The 18,136-nt window shown below is 41.6% G+C and overlaps 1 protein-coding gene across 1 annotated transcript in view; it reads right to left on the bottom strand.

Annotated features, from left to right (window-relative positions):
- GTF3C1 (general transcription factor IIIC subunit 1) overlaps positions 1-18,136 on the bottom strand; it is a 395,149-nt gene that overhangs the window by 83,253 nt on the left and 293,760 nt on the right. Inside the window, exons 25-26 of the mRNA XM_073633018.1 lie at positions 9,439-9,581; positions 3,450-3,531 (exon numbers count right to left, since the gene is read on the bottom strand). Of these exons, the coding sequence (XP_073489119.1) occupies positions 3,450-3,531; positions 9,439-9,581 (225 nt within the window). The remainder of the gene's footprint in view (positions 1-3,449; positions 3,532-9,438; positions 9,582-18,136) is intronic.

Below are 18,136 nucleotides of genomic sequence, written 5' to 3'. Positions count from 1 at the left end.
CACATACCGCTTAGAATTATGGCCAAAAAGTTATATCTTGGTCTCATCAGACCAAAGAATCTTATTTCTCACCATCTTGGAGTCCTTCAGGTGTTTTTTTAGCAAACACCATGCGGACTTTCATGTGTCTTGCACTGAGGAGAGGATTCCGTCGGGCCACTCTACCATAAAGCCCTGACTGGTGGAGGGCTGCAGTGATGGTTGACTTTCTCCCATCTCCCAACTGCATCTCTGGAGCTCAGCCACAGTGATCTTTGGGTTCTTCTTTACCTCTCTCACCAAGACTCTTCTCCCCCGATAGCTCAGTTTGGCCGGACGGCCAGTTCTAGGAAGGGTTCTGGTCATCCCAAACGTCTTCCATTTAAGTATTATGGAGGCCACTGTGCTCTTAGGAACCTTAAGTGGGGCAGAAATGTTTTTGTAACCTTGGCCAGATCTGTGCCTTGCCACAATTCTGTCTCTGAGCTCTTCAGGCAGTTCCTTTGACCTCATGATTCTCATTTGCTCTGACACGCACTGTGAGCTGTAAGGTCTTATATAGACAGGTGTGTGGCTTTCCTAATCAAGTCCAATCGGTATAATCAAACACAGCTGGACTCAAATGAAGGTGTAGAACCATCTCAAGGATGATCAGAAGAAATGGACAGCACCTGAGTTAAATATATGAGTGTCACAGCAAAGGGTCTGAATACTTAGGACCAAGTGATATTTCAATTTTTCTTTTTTAATAAATCTGCAAAAATGTCAACAATTCTATGTTTTTCTGTCAATATAAGGTGCTGTGTTGTACATTAATGAGGGAAAAAAATGAACTTAAATGATTTTAGCAAATGGCTGCAATATTACAAAGAGTGAAAAATTTAATGGGGTCTGAATACTTTCCGTCAACACTATATACATACACACATATACAGTGGATATAAAAAGTCTACACACTCCTGTTAGAAAGGCAGGTTTCTGTGATGTAAATAAAATGAGACAAAGATAAATCATTTCAAAACTTTTTAAACCTTTAATGTGACCTATTAACTGTACAACTCAAATTGAACAACAAACTGAAATCTTTTATGTGGAAAGAAGTAAAAATAAAAAACTAAAATAAGATGGTTGCATAAGTGTGCACATGCTTAAATGAATACTTTGTTGAAGTACCTTTTGATTTTATTACAGCACTCAGTCTTTTTGGGTATGAGTCTATCAGCATGGCACATCTTGACTTGGCAATATTTGCCCACTCTTCTTTGCAAAAACACTCCAAATCTGTCAGATTGTGAGGGCATCTCCTGTGCACACCCCTCTTCAGATCACCCCACAGATTTTCAATCGGATTAAGGTCTGGGCCATTCCAAAACTTTAATCTTCTTCTGGTGAAGCCATTCCTTTGTTAATTTGGACGTGTGTTGTGTGTTGTCATCATGCTGAAAGATTCATGTTCAGCTTTCTAGCAGAAGCCTGAGGTTTTGTGCCAACATTGACTGGTATTTGGAACTGTTCATAATTCCCTCTACCTTGACTAAGGCCCCTGTTCCAGCTTAAGAAAAACAGCCCAAAAGTATGATGCTGCCACCCCCATGCTTCACTGTGGGTATGGTGTTCTTTTGGTGATGTGCAGTGTTTTTGCGTCAAACATGTCTTTTGGAATTATGACCAAAAAGTTCAACCTTGGTTTCATCAGACCATAATACATTTTCCCACATGCTTTTGGGAGACTTCAAAATTTAGCTGGGCTTGGATGTTTTTCTTTGTTTTTCTTCATAAGAAAATGCTTCTGCTACCCCATAGCCCAGACATATGAAGAATATGGAAGATTTTTGTCACATGTACCACACAGCCAGTACTTGCCAGAAATTCCTGCAGCTCCTTTAAAGTTGCTGTAGGCCTCTTGGCAGCCTCCCTGACCAGTTTTCTTCTCGTCCTTTAATTTTGGAGGGATGTCCAGTTCTTGGTAATGTCACTGTTGTGCCATATTTTCTCCACTTGATGACTATCTTCACTGTGTTCCATGGTATATCCAATGCCTTGGAAATTCGTTTGTATCCTTTTCCTGACTAATACCTTTTAACAATGAGATCCCTCTGATGCTTTTGAAGCTCTCTGTGGACCATGGCTTTTGCTGTAGGATGCGACTAAGAAAATGTCAGGAAAGACCTATTAGAACAGCTGAACCTTATAATCAGAGGCACTTTAAATGATGGCAGGTGTGTACTGACTCCTATTTAACACGAGTTTGAATGTGATTGCTTAATTCTGAACACAGCTACATCCCCAGTTATAAGAGGGTGTGCCCGCTTATGCAACCATAATATTTTCGTTTTTTATTTTTAACCCCCTCCCCCCCCTAAAAAAAATTCAGTTTGTTTTTCAATTGAGTTGTACAGTATATAGGTCACATTAAAGGTGGAAAAAGTTCTGAAATTATTTATCTTCGTCTCACTTTCGTCACAGAAACATGACATTTTTTACAGGGGTGTATAGACTTTTTTTATATCCACTGTATGCACTCACATACACAGTCATGTAAAATAGGCACACCCCATGGGAATCCTTGACTTCTTTAAACATATTTAATATACCTGATCAAATGACACATAAAAATTATGTGAAGTAGTTATTCTTATAATCTAAATAAATGAAAGTGCAAACAACAAAAGGAAACACTTCAAATCAATGAAACAGAATCAGGTATTTTAGATCAGGTGTCAACGATTAGGGCCTTCTTAGGGGATATGCAGGTGGAATTGGTCTTATTTAAAGGGTTCACCTTTTAAAAAACATAAGCACATGGTACAACAGCCAAATATATCAGGAATATGAAGTGTTGGGGTAACAAGCGCTTTAGGGAAGGGGGCAGCTTTGCTGCTTCAGGACCTGGGCACCTGCAGTCATTGAGTCAACTATGACTATTTAGGCCAATTGCATGTATATATATATCATTAAATAATATCTTTCTAATTGATCAAAACAATTTGCTATGCTACAACATCAAGGACCAGCTGCCTAATCATGTTGTAGGCATCTGAAGGTCCCAGACAGACTAGATGCACTCTAATGCACTCTAATAATAAAGCAGGTTCAAGTGCTGTTACTTATGTACAGTATATGTGGACACACCATCAATGCAGCATCAGATGACAGCTACAACAAATGGGGAAGGTTATCTTGCTGTTATTTATGGGCAGGATTTTATCCCAAAGCTGAATTGTTCAAGTTGGCAGGCTTTTATCCCAAAGCTGAATTGCCCAAACTGAAATTAACTTAAAACTTCGGGATAATTAAAAAGTGGAATTTTAAATCATTACTGCAAGCCTCGAAGTAATATAACCGTACTGGTGATTTTATAGTTACTATTAACGTTCGTAATTATCGCTCCAAAAAAAAAAAAAAAAAAAAAATTTTTTTTTTTTTTTTGGAAACAAGAGTGCTGTGGTCAAAATAAAGTATAGTCATACCTTTGGATCATCATAATAAGCTTTCCGATTCATAAAGTCATCTACAAGGCCTTTTTCTTGATAAACCTCTGCCAAACACACCCTAAAAAATTAAAAATAATATCATAAGTAGACTTAAAATAAAGTTTGATTTAATTATAATATAGCTCAACTGGGAAAGCAAGGCATGAAAAGGTTGCCCGACAGGCTTAAAGCGGTATTTAACCCAAAACCAACAATGTAATATAGTAATATAATGTAGCATCAGGGTTTTTCTTAGGCTTTTTTCCCTATTTTCACCTGGTGATCTGGCCCATAACAATCTCTTGTATTAAAATGCCTCCACTCTAGATAAAGGAGCAGCTTTTGAATAGCAACATTGTCAGTTGGGGGGGGGGGGGGGGGGTGAGTGTTAGATGTTCTGATCCAGATCAGAATGGAGACTCCAGGATTCATTCCGCATAGTATAACCTTGGAAGAAATCCCAGGTTTCGCACCAAGCAAAAGACCACCCAAGTGCGAAGTCAGACTTTACAAGAAGTCAGTTCCTGAGGCTTGAGAGCATAGATCGAGATAAACTGAACGCACTGATTCACTAGAGCATCCACTGCCAAAACTTGGGCATCCCTGGCACTGAAGATGATCCAGCACAGTTTGCATCTGAACCTTGAGGCTAAGAGGGCCACATTTGATGTAACTCACCCATGACAAAAGTTTCAAACACCTTAGGGTGAGGACCAGCCTCCACAGTGCAAGCAATGTCGACTGAAATGAACATGGCAGTCCGGGCTGGAGCGGAAATTCCCATCTGTGTCAAAAACAGATCCATTTCCCTGTAATTTGCGAGACATGGGAACACTCGCCGATGGCCTATGTATGTCACTAGTCTGACAGAATCCACAACAGATGATCTTGCATATGGAAGGACTAAACCAAAACGCCCTTAGTTCCGGAATGTTGAGTGGGATTGGAGTTTTCTCCCAGGACCAAGTCCATTGTACCAAGAAGGTACCTATGTACCAGTAGACAGGAGCACAGAAAGACCAGGTTTAGAAAAAAAGTCAGAGAGTTTCTGTCAAGTAAGACAAAGGAGTGTTGGGAAATGGAGACAGGCATTAGGCATTCCATGATCCCCCAAAAAGATTGGAAGGTGCCCCATATAGAGGGAGCAACGACTGGCTCATTGGTTACCACGCTGATCATCATATCTGAAGGAATGAGTATGGAAAAGAATCTAGAAGTCCTGGGATCAAAATTAGGAAGAGGCCTTCTAAGGATTAAAGTTGGCCTATAACAACCAAAACAAAATAACTTCAGGCTCAATGTTGGTTCCATAGACTCATTGGATGGGATAGGGTACAGCTATTGCATATAGACCCTGGAGGAGAGGAAGAAGCATATGTTGGGTCACATAGCTGATGGCACACAGAGAAAGCCAGCAGTGTATATACGTGCGAGACAAAAATAGTGGACTCAAGCTGAACACTCAAGGCCATCATTGTAGAGAGGGGAAAGATTGTCAGCCACAGCCAACGACTGTCTTACAATGGCCCACAAGAGTGTCCGCAACAACAACTCACAAATCAACTGCAGACCAGAAGGGGTTAATAGCCTGGCACAACTAGGTCAACACAGCCTGGTGCAAGATAAATAGTACCATCAAGGGTAACTGAACACCACCTTTAGAACTGAAAGTACAAAAGGTGAGACTCAGACAAGGTCACCTTACGCCGCCAATAAACCCCCAGAAAGTAAAGGTGGTGCACAGACCAAATATCAGGCAGAAAGGGTTGAAGGCTATTTGTGGCAGAGGCACCCTAGGCCGACATACAAAATAAAAAAAAAATTAAAAAAACATATATGTAAGTGAAACCATATTCACAAGGAATAGCCCACTGCAAGACAGGAAGGACAATGGCAACCAGAGGCCACAGTGAGGGATATCCATGGACCAACTGCAAAGTGGTGAGTTAAAGGTCACCAATGACAAGTGTACCATATATCAATGTGCAAACAGTATACTAGTGAGCCAGAACCACCAGGATCATTCACAGAGAAGCTACAGAACAGCAGGGATCAAAGGCCTCGTGCAACTAGATAAAGAGCTGCACAAATGGTATACAAAAGGAGGTGGAACCACAAGGGTAGAGCTACACGATTCTGGCTAAAATGAGAATCACAATTTTTTTTTGCTTAGAATAAAGATCATGATTCTCACGATGTAACATTATTTTTCACATTATACAAAAAAAGTGGGCTAACTTTACTGTTGTTTAGAGTTTTTTTTTTTTTAATTCATTGAAGTGTATTTTGTTACCAAAAAAATTGCGTTTGATAGACCACTGCGCAAATAAAGGGTGACATAAAATATTGCAACATCTACCATTTTATTCTCTAGGGTCTCTGCTAAAAAAAATTTATACAATGTTTGGGGGTTTCAAGTAATTTTCTAGCATAAAATACTGATTTTAATTTGTAAGCAACAAGTGTCAGAAAAAGGTTTGCTCTTTAAGTAAAGTGGAAGTCCACCCTAACACTTAAATTCTCCCCTGCAATCATTAATGTGAGCTACGTTCAGCCTTATACCTCAAAATGAAAAAATCCAATTTTTTCTACCTTTATTTTGCAGTATCCAGTGCCATCACATGACTTCAATTCTACTTCCTTCTGAGCCTAAAATCAGCCAGTGGGTGTGGTTACTGAAAGCTAGTGACATCACTTCCTGGGAGGGACCCTGTTCCTGTGTACCCAGTGGGCGTATACAGGATGGGAGGAGCTGATCATAGGTTCCTGCCCAGTGTTCTCTCATCAGTAAGGATACATTGTATATCCTCTATACATCTATATTCTATATACACTCTGGATCAAAGTCACATCAAAAGTTGCATCAAAGTAGTGCAGGGACCTTTTCAAAATCGCTGATTTTCAAAGGCGTATAGATGGGAAAAAACATTTTTGACTGGACTTCCACTTTAGAGTTGAAGCCATATAACGTTTTGTAAGAAGTGTGTGTGTCTCTGTGTGTGCGGCCATGTGCTGCAGTGAGAAGAACATACTTACCAGGCTTGCCTGTTCTGTCTCTCTCAGGCAGTTAGGAACCAAAACGAGGCTGAGAAGACAGGAAGTTATCCTTCTCTGTCTGACTAAGGATAGGCGAATGGGGGAAGGGCGGGGCTGGGCAAGACAGGGGTTGTTAGAATGAACAGTAGGCATGCCTGTGTAGGAGAGAAGGACAACGTTTTCAGGAAGTGGGAGACGGCATGCAGAATTCAGATAAAGGGAATTAAGGTTGTCCTCGAAGAACAGGAAGAAGCTGATTTTCTAGTTTTGATTAGACTTTCAAACCTTGGCAATTAGCTATACAGAAAATGAATAATGTCAAAGATAAAGATATTCATTTTGACTGGACTTCCACTTTAAACTGACCTCATTTACAGACCGAAGTTCATTCATTTGATCTAAAAGAACTAAAAGATACTTTGTTTATAGTTCTCTCCCAATGCTGACACATTTGTCAGCCTTTTTTTTTTTTTATGACAGCTGAAAGTAGTGAATGCCTCTGCACTGTATGAATCAGGAAAATGCTGGGTTAAGATTGTGAGGGGGGTTGAATCGAGATCACAGTTTTTATTTTAACAATTAATCATGCAGCTCTACAGAAGGATTAGTAAAGACCACTGACTTATCCACAAACATAACAAAACATGCAAACCACTGGGGATGGAGAGGAAGGTGAATTTGGTCAATAACGTCACTAACAATAGACAAGAACCCATTACAAAAAATATTTAAAGTGGTTGTAAACAGCTATACAACCTCCCCCCAAACTAAGTTGTTAGCTGATTGGAAGCTGGCGAGGCCCCTTAACCAGATGTCTTTGTGCCTAGATCTGCCATGTTACAGTGTCCCCAGAGGGGTATTCACAACAGCCTTTAGGTTCAGAAGGGTCATTGCCTGGTGCACAGATAGTGTCCTTGGATCAATGTGCTGTTTACTGCCAGAAGCATTGCTGAATTGGTCCTCTGGTACTGGAACACAGCATGCTGGGTACAGGGGAAGGCTGTAGCCCAGACCCATCACAGCATATTGTCTTATTCCAGGAGTAGGGATGTTAAGGAAAAGCCTTATCCTTTCCTCTCCTCTCCCTCCTCCATGGGGATACCCCCAAAATGGACTTTAAGTACAGGGGTCCACTGCAAGCAAAACACAGCCCTGGACCTCTATAGCATAAGGTTTCCTCCAAAAAGAGAGGTAACCAGTGAGACGACATCCCGTTATTTAAGAATATTAGCAAAAAAAATGAAGTTTGCTGGTAGTGGGGGCAATTATATAGGGGATGTTGCTACAGTTTTATTTTTTGCCAGTGTCCCATCACCTAAAGGTAGCTGCATATAACCCATGGTTATGACTAACATTCTGTGTGCTGTGTTATAGGATTAAGAAACAGGAAAGACTTCACCTAGCAAGGGGTCCTGCCAAGGTAGAATGCGAGTGGGAAATACAAGGAGAAGTTTAATCTAACACTTAATCAGGGATGCTTAGCATTACGACTTAAACTCAGATAGGGCCAATTTAAAGTGTTTCTACATTTTAATGCAGTTACACTTATTGAGCATTATTGTGTATCCCCAGGCCACAAATTATATCCTCTCAACTATTTCCACTCCATCAAGATCTTGGCTATGTTGTATCGTGAGCGGCACAAAGCCTCTTCAGAATATTTTCTCTGTTGGGGTCTTATGCTTGCGCAATTTTACTTCCATTCCAGGTTGTAACCTGACGAAGTATGACATCTCCATAGGCTTACAAACCCCTCCGCAATAACAATGCAAAATGTGGCACATATAGACAGGACTCTACAGAGAAGATTTAACCACTTCAATACTGGGCACTTATACACCTTCCTGCCCAGACCAATTTTCAGCTTTCAGCGCTGTCGCACTTTGAATGACAAAGCGCGGTCATACAACACTGTACCCAAACTAAATTTTTATCATTTAGTTACCACAAATAGAGCTTTCTTTTGGTGGTATTTGATCACCTCTGGGATTTTTTAAAAAAAGACCGAAAATTTTGAAAAAAAAAATGTTTGTTTTTTTTTCGTTTCTGTTACAAAACTTTGTAAATAAGTGTTCTCCTTCACTGATGGGGCTGCATTGATCGGCACTGATAAGGTGGCACTGATGGGCGGCACGGATGGGCACTGATGGGCAGCACGGATTTGCATGGATAGGCGGCACGGATGGGCACGGATGTACACTAATTGATGGTACGGATGGATGCCAGTGCCAAACAATGCCTGCCAATCAGTGATGCCCATTGTGGGCACTGATTGGCATCCCTGGTGGTGACATCCCTGGTAGTCCAGTGTGGGCATCCTCGGGGGGGGCTGCGCTGATAAACAATCAGCACACACCCCCCTGTCAGAGGAGCAGCCGATCGGCTCTCCTCTACTCGCGTCTGACAGACGCGAGTGAGGAAAAGCTGATCAACGGCTCTTCCTGTTTACACTGTGATCAGCCGTGATTGGACATGGCTGATCACATGGTAAAGAGTATCCGTCAGAGACACTTTACCTAGATCAGTCTTGCGGTGTGTCAAACTGACACACCGCAACAACGATCGCCGCGATGTGTGCCCCTGGGGGTGCACAGCGGCTTGATATCCTGGCGATGTCATATGACGTCCGGTCAGGATATTGAAACCACTTTGCCGTCGTCATTTTGCTATATGGCGGGCGACAAGTGGTTAAAAGAGAGGCTGTACAGAGCCAAACAGACCACACACTCAAGGTCATACTGGAGCATGCAGAGGTGAATAGATTATTTAGGAAGGGAGCGGGATACAAAAATGTTGGCAACACTTTAGTACTAAAAGGGAGGTCAGAAACTGAGGAGACATTTTTAGTTATCCAGTAAAAACATTTATGTGCTCTGAAAGGAAAAGGTGTAATTTAATCATGGATCATCAAAAATGTGGATTATCCTCTGTTTGTTTATGCTGTACTTACTTATAATTAAGGTATGTCTGAGGATTCTTCATTATGTAACGAGCTCTTCTTCCAATAGAGTGTGATGTTTTATCCAATGACTCTTCAAAGCTGGAATGCATAATATCTCTGACCACTTGCCAGGGCACAAATGGTCTATTCACCTAAATAAAATAACAAAAAAGTGTTTTGCATATCAGCATTTTAAATTGTTTGTTTATACTTAAAGCAGAACTTCAATAATGTTTTCATCTTTCCATCTATTAAATCTTCTGCCCTTGTTTTAACTTTAGATAGTAAAACATTTTTTTCTGCCAGTAAATACCTTATACAGCCCACTTCCTGTTTCTTGTCTGGAAAAAAGCCTAGGCCTTTGACATCACGCACAGCTCTCTCTCTCTCCTGAGAGTTTGCCAGGAAGGGAAGGGGGGATGAGTCATAAGAGGGCCAATGAGAGCTGCAGAGCTGGGTGTGTCTGTGTAAATCCAGGAAGTGAACAGGCAGCAGCTTCAGCTGCCACAGTTAGGCTGCTTTCACACTGGGGGCGTCTGTAGTAAAACAGCGCTATTTTTAGCGCTGCTTTTCCATCGTTTTTGCGGTGGTATTCGGCACCGAGGGTTAAAACCGCTCGCATAGCGCGGCTATAGCCGCGGTATTGCTGCGCTGCCCCATTGATTTCAATGGGCAGGAGCGGTTTAGGAGCGGTCAATACACCGCTCCTTCACCGCTCCAAAGATGCGGCTTGCAGGAGGTTTTTTCTTCTCCTGCCAGCGCACCGCTTCAGTGTGAAAGCCCTCAGACTTTCACACTGAACAAACAGTAGAGACTGTTTTAGGTCGGTTTGCAGGCGGTAATTTTAGCGCAATAACGCCTGCAAATCGCCCCAGTGTGAAAGGGCTCTTAAAGATTGCAGCCAGACTTAGTGGAGGGGGATTTCTGCAGCATATTTGTTAAGTACAGAATCACAGTATATATAAAATAATATGCAAAGTGGTTGGAGGGAAGCTTCAGAATGGCAAAGATGTTTTTATTACAAATTATGTGAGAAGACTGCAGTTCCTCTTTAAGATTAATTTATCACATGATAAAAAAAAAACAGCATCACCTAACCCTTTCCAAGCTCATAAAATGAAAGTCCTTAATAAAAAAAAAAAAAAAAAATGTTGAGTCAGGGGGAAGAGCAGGGTGCCAATGTAGCATACTTCCCATGAGTGTACAGATCCAACGAGGGACATTTGCAAAATATATAAAAAAAAAATAAGGTTGATCAATCATGTTTTCATAATTTCATCCACTTTACTATGTGTTTTAAAGCAAGTCAATGGCTTAGTATTTATAACAGTTATTTCACCATGAAGAATTTAAACCCAGAGATCCTGTCTCCCCACCTCAATCACTGGAAAAGTATTTGATGCCTCCTAAACACCTCAAAAGGTATCTAGAGAATAAAAAGGCAAGTTCGTTTTTTTTTTTTTAAAGGCTTCCACCTTCTACTCACTATAGGAGATCTAGTAAGAGCAACAAGGCAATTATACCACCCACCCTGGCTTCATCCTCCACCGTGGTTATACTCCCACAGGGCACTTCAGGGACAAGGCTCTGCAGCACTACTTGGCAAAAAGAGTGCTGACAACAGCAGGAACCAGTGCATGGCAGCGACATTATAGGCCAGTACAGCATTTCCCATCCGACGGGGCCCCAGGCCTTGCCAAAAAGTCAAATGCTCCGGTAGCTGAAATAGGAGTCGCAGTGGCTATGGTGAAGCAGGAATCAGAATCATCTTTGTGTAATGTCATCATTTGAAAAGAGAAAGAGAGAAACCTCAATAGTAAAAAGGTAAGCTTTATTCAATAGAGAGAATACATCCTTCACCGAAGAGCAATAGAAAAAGACTGGGGCCAACTCTCTACCCAGCCTGCTATTTTTTTGCCAGTGTCCAATCATCTGAAAGTAGCTGCATACAATATAAATATTAAAAAAATAAATATATATATACACATACATAGACACACACACATTATATATATATATATATATATATATATATATATATATATATATATATATACCCATTGAATTTTTCCACATTTTGTTATGCTACAACCAAAAACGTAATTGTATTTTATTGGGAATTTATGTGATAAAATAACACAAAGTGGCCCATAATTGTTAAGTTGAAGGAAAATAAATGTTTTTGAAATTTTTTTACAAAGGTTTTTCAATTTTTTTTTTTTTTACAAATAAATATCTGAAAAGTGTGGCATGCATTTGTATTCAGCCCCTTACTCTGATAGCCCTAACTAAAATATAGTGGAACCAATTGCCTTCAGAAGTCACCTAAATAGAGTCCACCTGTGTGTAATTTGAATATTATGGATACTGCTGTTCTGTGAAGCCTTCGGAGGTTTGTTAGATAACCTTAGTGAACAAGCAGCATCATGAAGGCCAAGGAACACACCAGACAGGTCAGGGATAAAGTTGTGGAGAAATTTAAAGCAGGGTTAGGTTATAAAAAAATATTCCTAGCTTGGAACATCTCACAGAGCACTGTTCCATCCATCATCCGAAAATGAAAAGAGTATGTTACAACTGCATACCTACCAAGACATGGCCGTCCACCTAAAAACGGACAGGTTAGAAAGGAGAGCATTAATCAGAGAAGCAGCAATGAGGCCCATGGTAACTCTGGAGAAGCTGCAGGGATCCACAGTTCAGGTGGGAGAATCTGTCCACAGGACAAATATTAGTCGTGCACTCCACAAATCTAGCCTTTATGGAAGCATGTCAACAAGAAAGCCATTGTTGAAAGAAAGCCATAAGAAGTCCCGTTTCCAGCTTGTGAGAAGCCATGTGGGGGGACACATATATATCACAAAATTGAGTACACCCCTCACATTTTAGTAAATATTTTATTATATCTTTTCACGTGACAACACTGAAAAGAAATAGCACTTCGCTACAATGTAAAGTAGTGAGTGTACAGCTTGTATAACAGTGTAAATTTGCTGTCCCCTCAAAATAACTCAACACACAGCCATTAATGTCTAAACTGCTTGCAACAAAAGTGAGTACACCCCTAAGTGAAAATGTCCAAATTGGGCCCAATTAGCCATTTTCCCTCCCGGTGTCATGTGACTCGTTAGTGTTAAAAGGTTTCAGTGTAAATAGGGAGCAGGTGTGTTAAATTTGGTGTTATTGCTTTCACTCTCTAATACTGGTCACTGGAAGTTAAACATGGCACCGCATGGCAAAGAACTCTGAGGATCTGAAAACAAGAATTGTTGCACTACATGAAGATGGCCTAGGCTATAAGAAGATTGCCAAGACCTTGAAACTGAGCTGCAGCACGGTGGCCAAGACCATACAGCGGCTTAACAGGACAGTTTACACTCAGAACAGGTCTCGCCATGGTCAACGAAAGAAGTTGAGTGCACATGCTCAGCGTCATATTCAGAGGTTGTCTTTGGGAAATAGACGTATGATTAATGCAGAAGTTGAAGGGGTGGGGGGGTCAGTCTGTCAGCGCTCAGACTATACGCTACACACTGCATCAAATTGGTCTGCATGGCTGTGACCCCAGAAGGAAGCCTCTTCTAAAGATGATACACAAGAAATCCCGCAAACAGTTTGCTGAAGACAAGCAGACTAAGGACATGAATTACTGGAACCATGTCCTGTGGTCTGATGAGACCAAAATAAACTTGTTTGGTTCAGATGGTGTCAAGCGTGTGTGGCGGCAACCAGGTGAGGAGTACAAAGACAAGTGCGTCTTGCCTACAGTCAAGCATGATGGTGGGAGTGTCATGGTCTGGGGCTGCATGAGTGCTGCCGGCACTGGGAAGCTACATTTCATTAAGGCAACCATGAATGTAAACATGTACTGTGGCAGACTGAAGCCGAGCATTATCCCCTCCCTTCGGAGACTGGAGCGCAGGGCAGTATTACAACATGACGACCCCAAACACACCTCCAAGGCGACTACTGCCTTGCTACAGAAGCTGAGGGTAAAGGTGATGGACTGACCAAGCATGTCTCCAGACCTAAACCCTATCTGTGGGGCATCTTCATACAAAAGGTGGAAGAGCGCAAGGTTTCTAACACCCACCATCTCCGTGATGTTGTCATGGGGGAGTGGAAGAGGACTCCAGTGGCAACCTGTGAAGCTTTGGTGAACTCCATGCCCAAGAGGGTTAAGGCAGTGCTGGAAAAGAATGGTGGCCACACAAAATTTTGACACTTTGGGCCCAATTTGGACATTTTCACTTAGAGGTGTACTCACTTTTGTTGCCAGTGGTTTAGACATTAATGGCTGTGTGTTGAGTTATTTTGAGGAGACAGCAAATTTACACTGTTATACAAGCTGTACACTCACTGCATTGTAGCAAAGTGTAATTTCTTCAGTGTTGTCACATGAAAAGATATGAATAAAATATTTACAAAAAAAAGTATGTGAACCCTTTTGGAGTAATATGGATTTCTCCACAAATTGGTCATAAAATGTGATCTGATCTTCATCTAAGTCACAACAATAGACAATCACAGTCTGCTTAAACTAATAACAAAGAATTAAATGTTACCATGTTTTTATCGAACACACCATGCAAACATTCACAGTGCAGGTGGAAAAAGTATGTGAACCCTTGGATTTAATAACTGGTTGAACCTCCTTTGGCAGCAATAACTTCAACCAAATGTTTCCTGTAGTTGCAGATCAGACGTGCACAACGATCAGGAGTAATTCTTGACCATTCCTCTTTACAGAACTGCTTCTTGGGATGTCTGGTGTGAATCGCTTTCTTGAGGTCATGCCACAGCATCTCAATCAGGTTGAGGTCAGGACTCTGGGCCACTCCAGAAGGCGTATTTTCTTCTGTTTAAGCCATTCTGTTGTTGATTTATTTCTATATGCTTTGGGTCGTTGTCCTGTTGCAACACCCATCTTCTGTTGAGCTTCAGCTGGTGGACAGATGGCCTTAAGTTCTCCTGCAAAATGTCTTGATAAACTTGGGAATTAATTTTTCCTTCAATCAAAGCAATCTGTTCAGGCGCTGACGCAGCAAAGCAGCCCCAAACCATGATGCCCCCACCACCATACTTCACAGTTGGGATGAGGTTTTGATGTTGGTGTGCTGTACCTCTTTTTCTCCACACATAGTGTTGTGTGTTTCTTTTAAACAAGTCAACTTTGGTTTCATCTGTCTACAGAATATTTTGCCAGTACTGCTGTGGAACATCCAGGTGCTCTTGTGCAAACTGTAAACGTGCAGCAATGTTTTTTTTGGACAGCAGTGGCTTCCTCTGTGGTATCCTCCCATGAAATCCATTCTTGTTTAATGTTTCACGTATCGTAGATTCGCTAACAGGGATGTTAGCATATGCCAGAGACTTTAGTAAGTCTTTAGCTGACACTCTAGGATTCTTCTTCACCTCTGAGCAGTCTGCGCTGCGCTCTTGCAGTCATCTTTACAGGACGCCCACTCCTAGGGAGAGTGGCAGCAGTGCTGAACTTTCTCCATTAATAGACAATTTGTCTTACCGTGGACTGATGAACAGCAAGGCTTTTGGAGATACTTTTATAAGCCTTTCCAGCTTTATGCAAGTCAACAATTCTTAATCGTAGATCTTCTGAAAGCTCTTTTGTGCGAGGCATCATTCACATCAGGCAATGCTTCTTGTGAAAAGCAAACCCAGAACTGGTGTGTGTTTTTTTATAGGGCAGGGCAGCTGCAACCAACATCTCCAATCTCATCTCATTGTTGGACTCCAGTTGGCTGGCACCTCACTCCAATTAGCTCTTGGAGATCTCATTAGTCTAGGGGTTCACATACTTTTTCCACCTGCACTGTGAATGTTTACATGGTGTGTTCAATAGAAACATGGGCACATTTAATTCTTTGTGTGTTATTAGTTTAAGCAGACTGTGATTGTCTATTGTTGTGACTTAGATGAAGATCAGATCACATTTTATGACCAATTTGTGCAGAAATCCTATCATTCCAAAAGGGTTCACATACTTTTTATTGCAACTGTGTATATATATATATATATATATATATATATATATATATATATATATATATATATATATATATATATATATATATATTATAAAATTAAGCAGCCCTCAAAATTTCTACTCAACTGCTTGCATTTGGCCATTGGAAATTAGCGGAGAGCGAGTGTTGAACAGGGGCGGACTGGCTGATCGCTTCTGGCAGAAGCAGTCTTTTTTTTACAGGGCATCAGAGCGGCACTGATAAGAGTGCTGATAAGTTTGCACTGATCGGCATTAATGGGCGCTGATGAGGCGGCACGGATAGCCACTGATAAGGCGGCACTGATGAGGCTGCACTGGGTATTGATATGCTTTATTTTAATATTGTTAAAGTTATTTATTTTTGTAACCTACGTCTGCATAAAACATTTAAAAGTATCATTTCATGAGATAATTTACGAGGGCATGTTTAGGGGCAGAATTAGGGGCGAGGCAGAATTAGGGGTGGGGCAGGGTGGGGGTTGTGTGGGGCAACTGGTGCCGAGCAACTCTTAAGGCCTGGCTAGTAGCTCAGGACTTGAAATTTTGAGCCGTGTAATGAAGGAGCTATACGCCTGCACTCCACTCTGGCAAAGTAGTGTCCTCAAGTTTTCTCACCACTGACAACTTTGGCCGGACGTCTTGCGGTGTTCTGATCTTTGGACATTTTCATGGCATTACTCCCACACGTGCATTGTGAACAAAGAGGCAAGAGTAGTGTAAAATAAAGTTTTACTTTAAATTCCTTTAAAGCGGGGGTCCACCTATCTATCGTTTTTTTTTTTTTTTGAGTTCATTCACAAACTTTTCTTCTCAGCATTACATACTCACATATTGTGTGTGTAATATGTCCGCCTGTGTCAGATTTCGTCGGAAAGAATAACATATTATTCACTGCAGGCGGTTTCCATCTTCATTGTGGGCATTTGAAGCCCACAAGCATTTATTTCCTGGATGTGGTGAATGCTGTGCTCCCAGCATTCACCGCTCATTCCCGCACATGCTCAGTGGCATCCTGGGAAGCCTGAGACTAGCTCCCAGGAGTCTGGGAGAGGCTAGAAACACGCCTACTCCCACGGGAGGAGAACCAGGAAGTGCAAAGAAGAATAGAAAAATAAAAGGTAATTACGGCAATTTAAATTTTTTTAAACGGTATGTCAGCATCTATGCAAGAAAGAGAATAAATACAGATATTGTTCAAAATTTGGGTGGAACCCCGCTTTAATAAACCAGTTCAGTGCTACATATTGCTCTAATATTCACAGAATATAAATCCACTGGTCCTGTAATATATAAGAAATGTAATTTTTGAGAAAAAAGGCAAAAAATATGAAATGCGTTAAGAATTTAAGGACTTAAACTTCTATTGTGGCTGCAAAGGCAGGTAGTCAGCAGCAATGTTATGGTATGGACAACCCTTTCCCAACTGACACACCTGGGATCCTGGACTTTGTAATAAGCTTTATATTCTTATATTTAAAGTAGACCTTTTTAGGGTGTGGCCTGGATCGGCATGTGAGAAGCAGCTTTCTTAAAGAGCTCCCGCATTTAACGCTGATCTAAACCTGTTCCCGGCTATGTCACACTGCCTAACGGCCATAGACCGACTCCGGAACCTGAGGGAAACCCGCTGTGGTACCTGTACTGACGAAATCCATGATGGTTCTTAGGGGAAAGAACAAGGAAGAGGGACAGCGCTCGGAGCTCCAAAATGGTGCCGCCAAGGGGCCTCAGCAGCGGGGACAGCGCAGCAGGGAGAAAACTAAAGTGGCTGTGAGTAAACCTCCCAAAACCCCTAAGAGTGCCAGCAGTGACCTCCTCCCTAAAGACATTCGATATTATGCCCAGAAACTGGCAGGGTCCCTGAATATTGCTGAATCGGCTGAGGACGGGGGGAGGGGGGGAGCCTGAGGGGGAACTCACAGCACAGGGAAATATGGAGGAAGGCTTTCCAGAGGGCACAGATGCAAACCTCATGGCAGACCAGACAGAAGAGCAGGAAGAGGACAGTGGCAATGAGGATACTGCTCAGCCCACTCTTGCTGAGACCCTGAAAGCTGTTAATAAATGTACTGCCTCGGTTAACACTTTACAAGAACTCTTTGGTGGTCTGAAGAAGGAAGTTTTTTTGATAAGGCAAGACATACAAAAGACTAGAGAGATAATCATGGCAGCAGAAAGCAGGATCAATGACAGAGGATAAACTCCCCCCTCTGATGAGAGATTCACAGCATAACGCTAGAATGGTTGCAGCAGTCTATCAACGCGCTGATGACTTTGAGAACAGAATGAGACGTAACAAGGTACAAATAGTTGGTCTCCCTGAGAAAACGGAGGGTTGAGACAGCACTGATTTTGTCGAGAAATGGCTTCTGGAGATATTTGGGAAAGATGCGTTTTCATTCCTCTACACTGTGGAGAGGGCTCACAGGGTCCCCATGCAGCCCCGTCCCCCAAGGGCATCCCCCACGTCCTATCCTGGCTTGAATGCTACATTATTTTAACAAAAACAGTGGTGCTTTATTGTTGTAAAAATAAATTAGAGTTACAGAATACCATTCAACAGAGTACAATACACTACATACGTAGACCACATATATGAGAATAGGGAAGATAATATGCAAAACCCGCAAGCAATACATAAGGATAATAGTACCATGCTTAACAAGTACCGACTACCCTCCA

This window comes from Aquarana catesbeiana, linkage group LG06 (genome assembly GCF_042186555.1).
Source record: "Aquarana catesbeiana isolate 2022-GZ linkage group LG06, ASM4218655v1, whole genome shotgun sequence".
NCBI lineage: Eukaryota > Metazoa > Chordata > Amphibia > Anura > Ranidae > Aquarana > Aquarana catesbeiana.
This window is presented reverse-complemented; position numbering and strand designations above follow the sequence as displayed.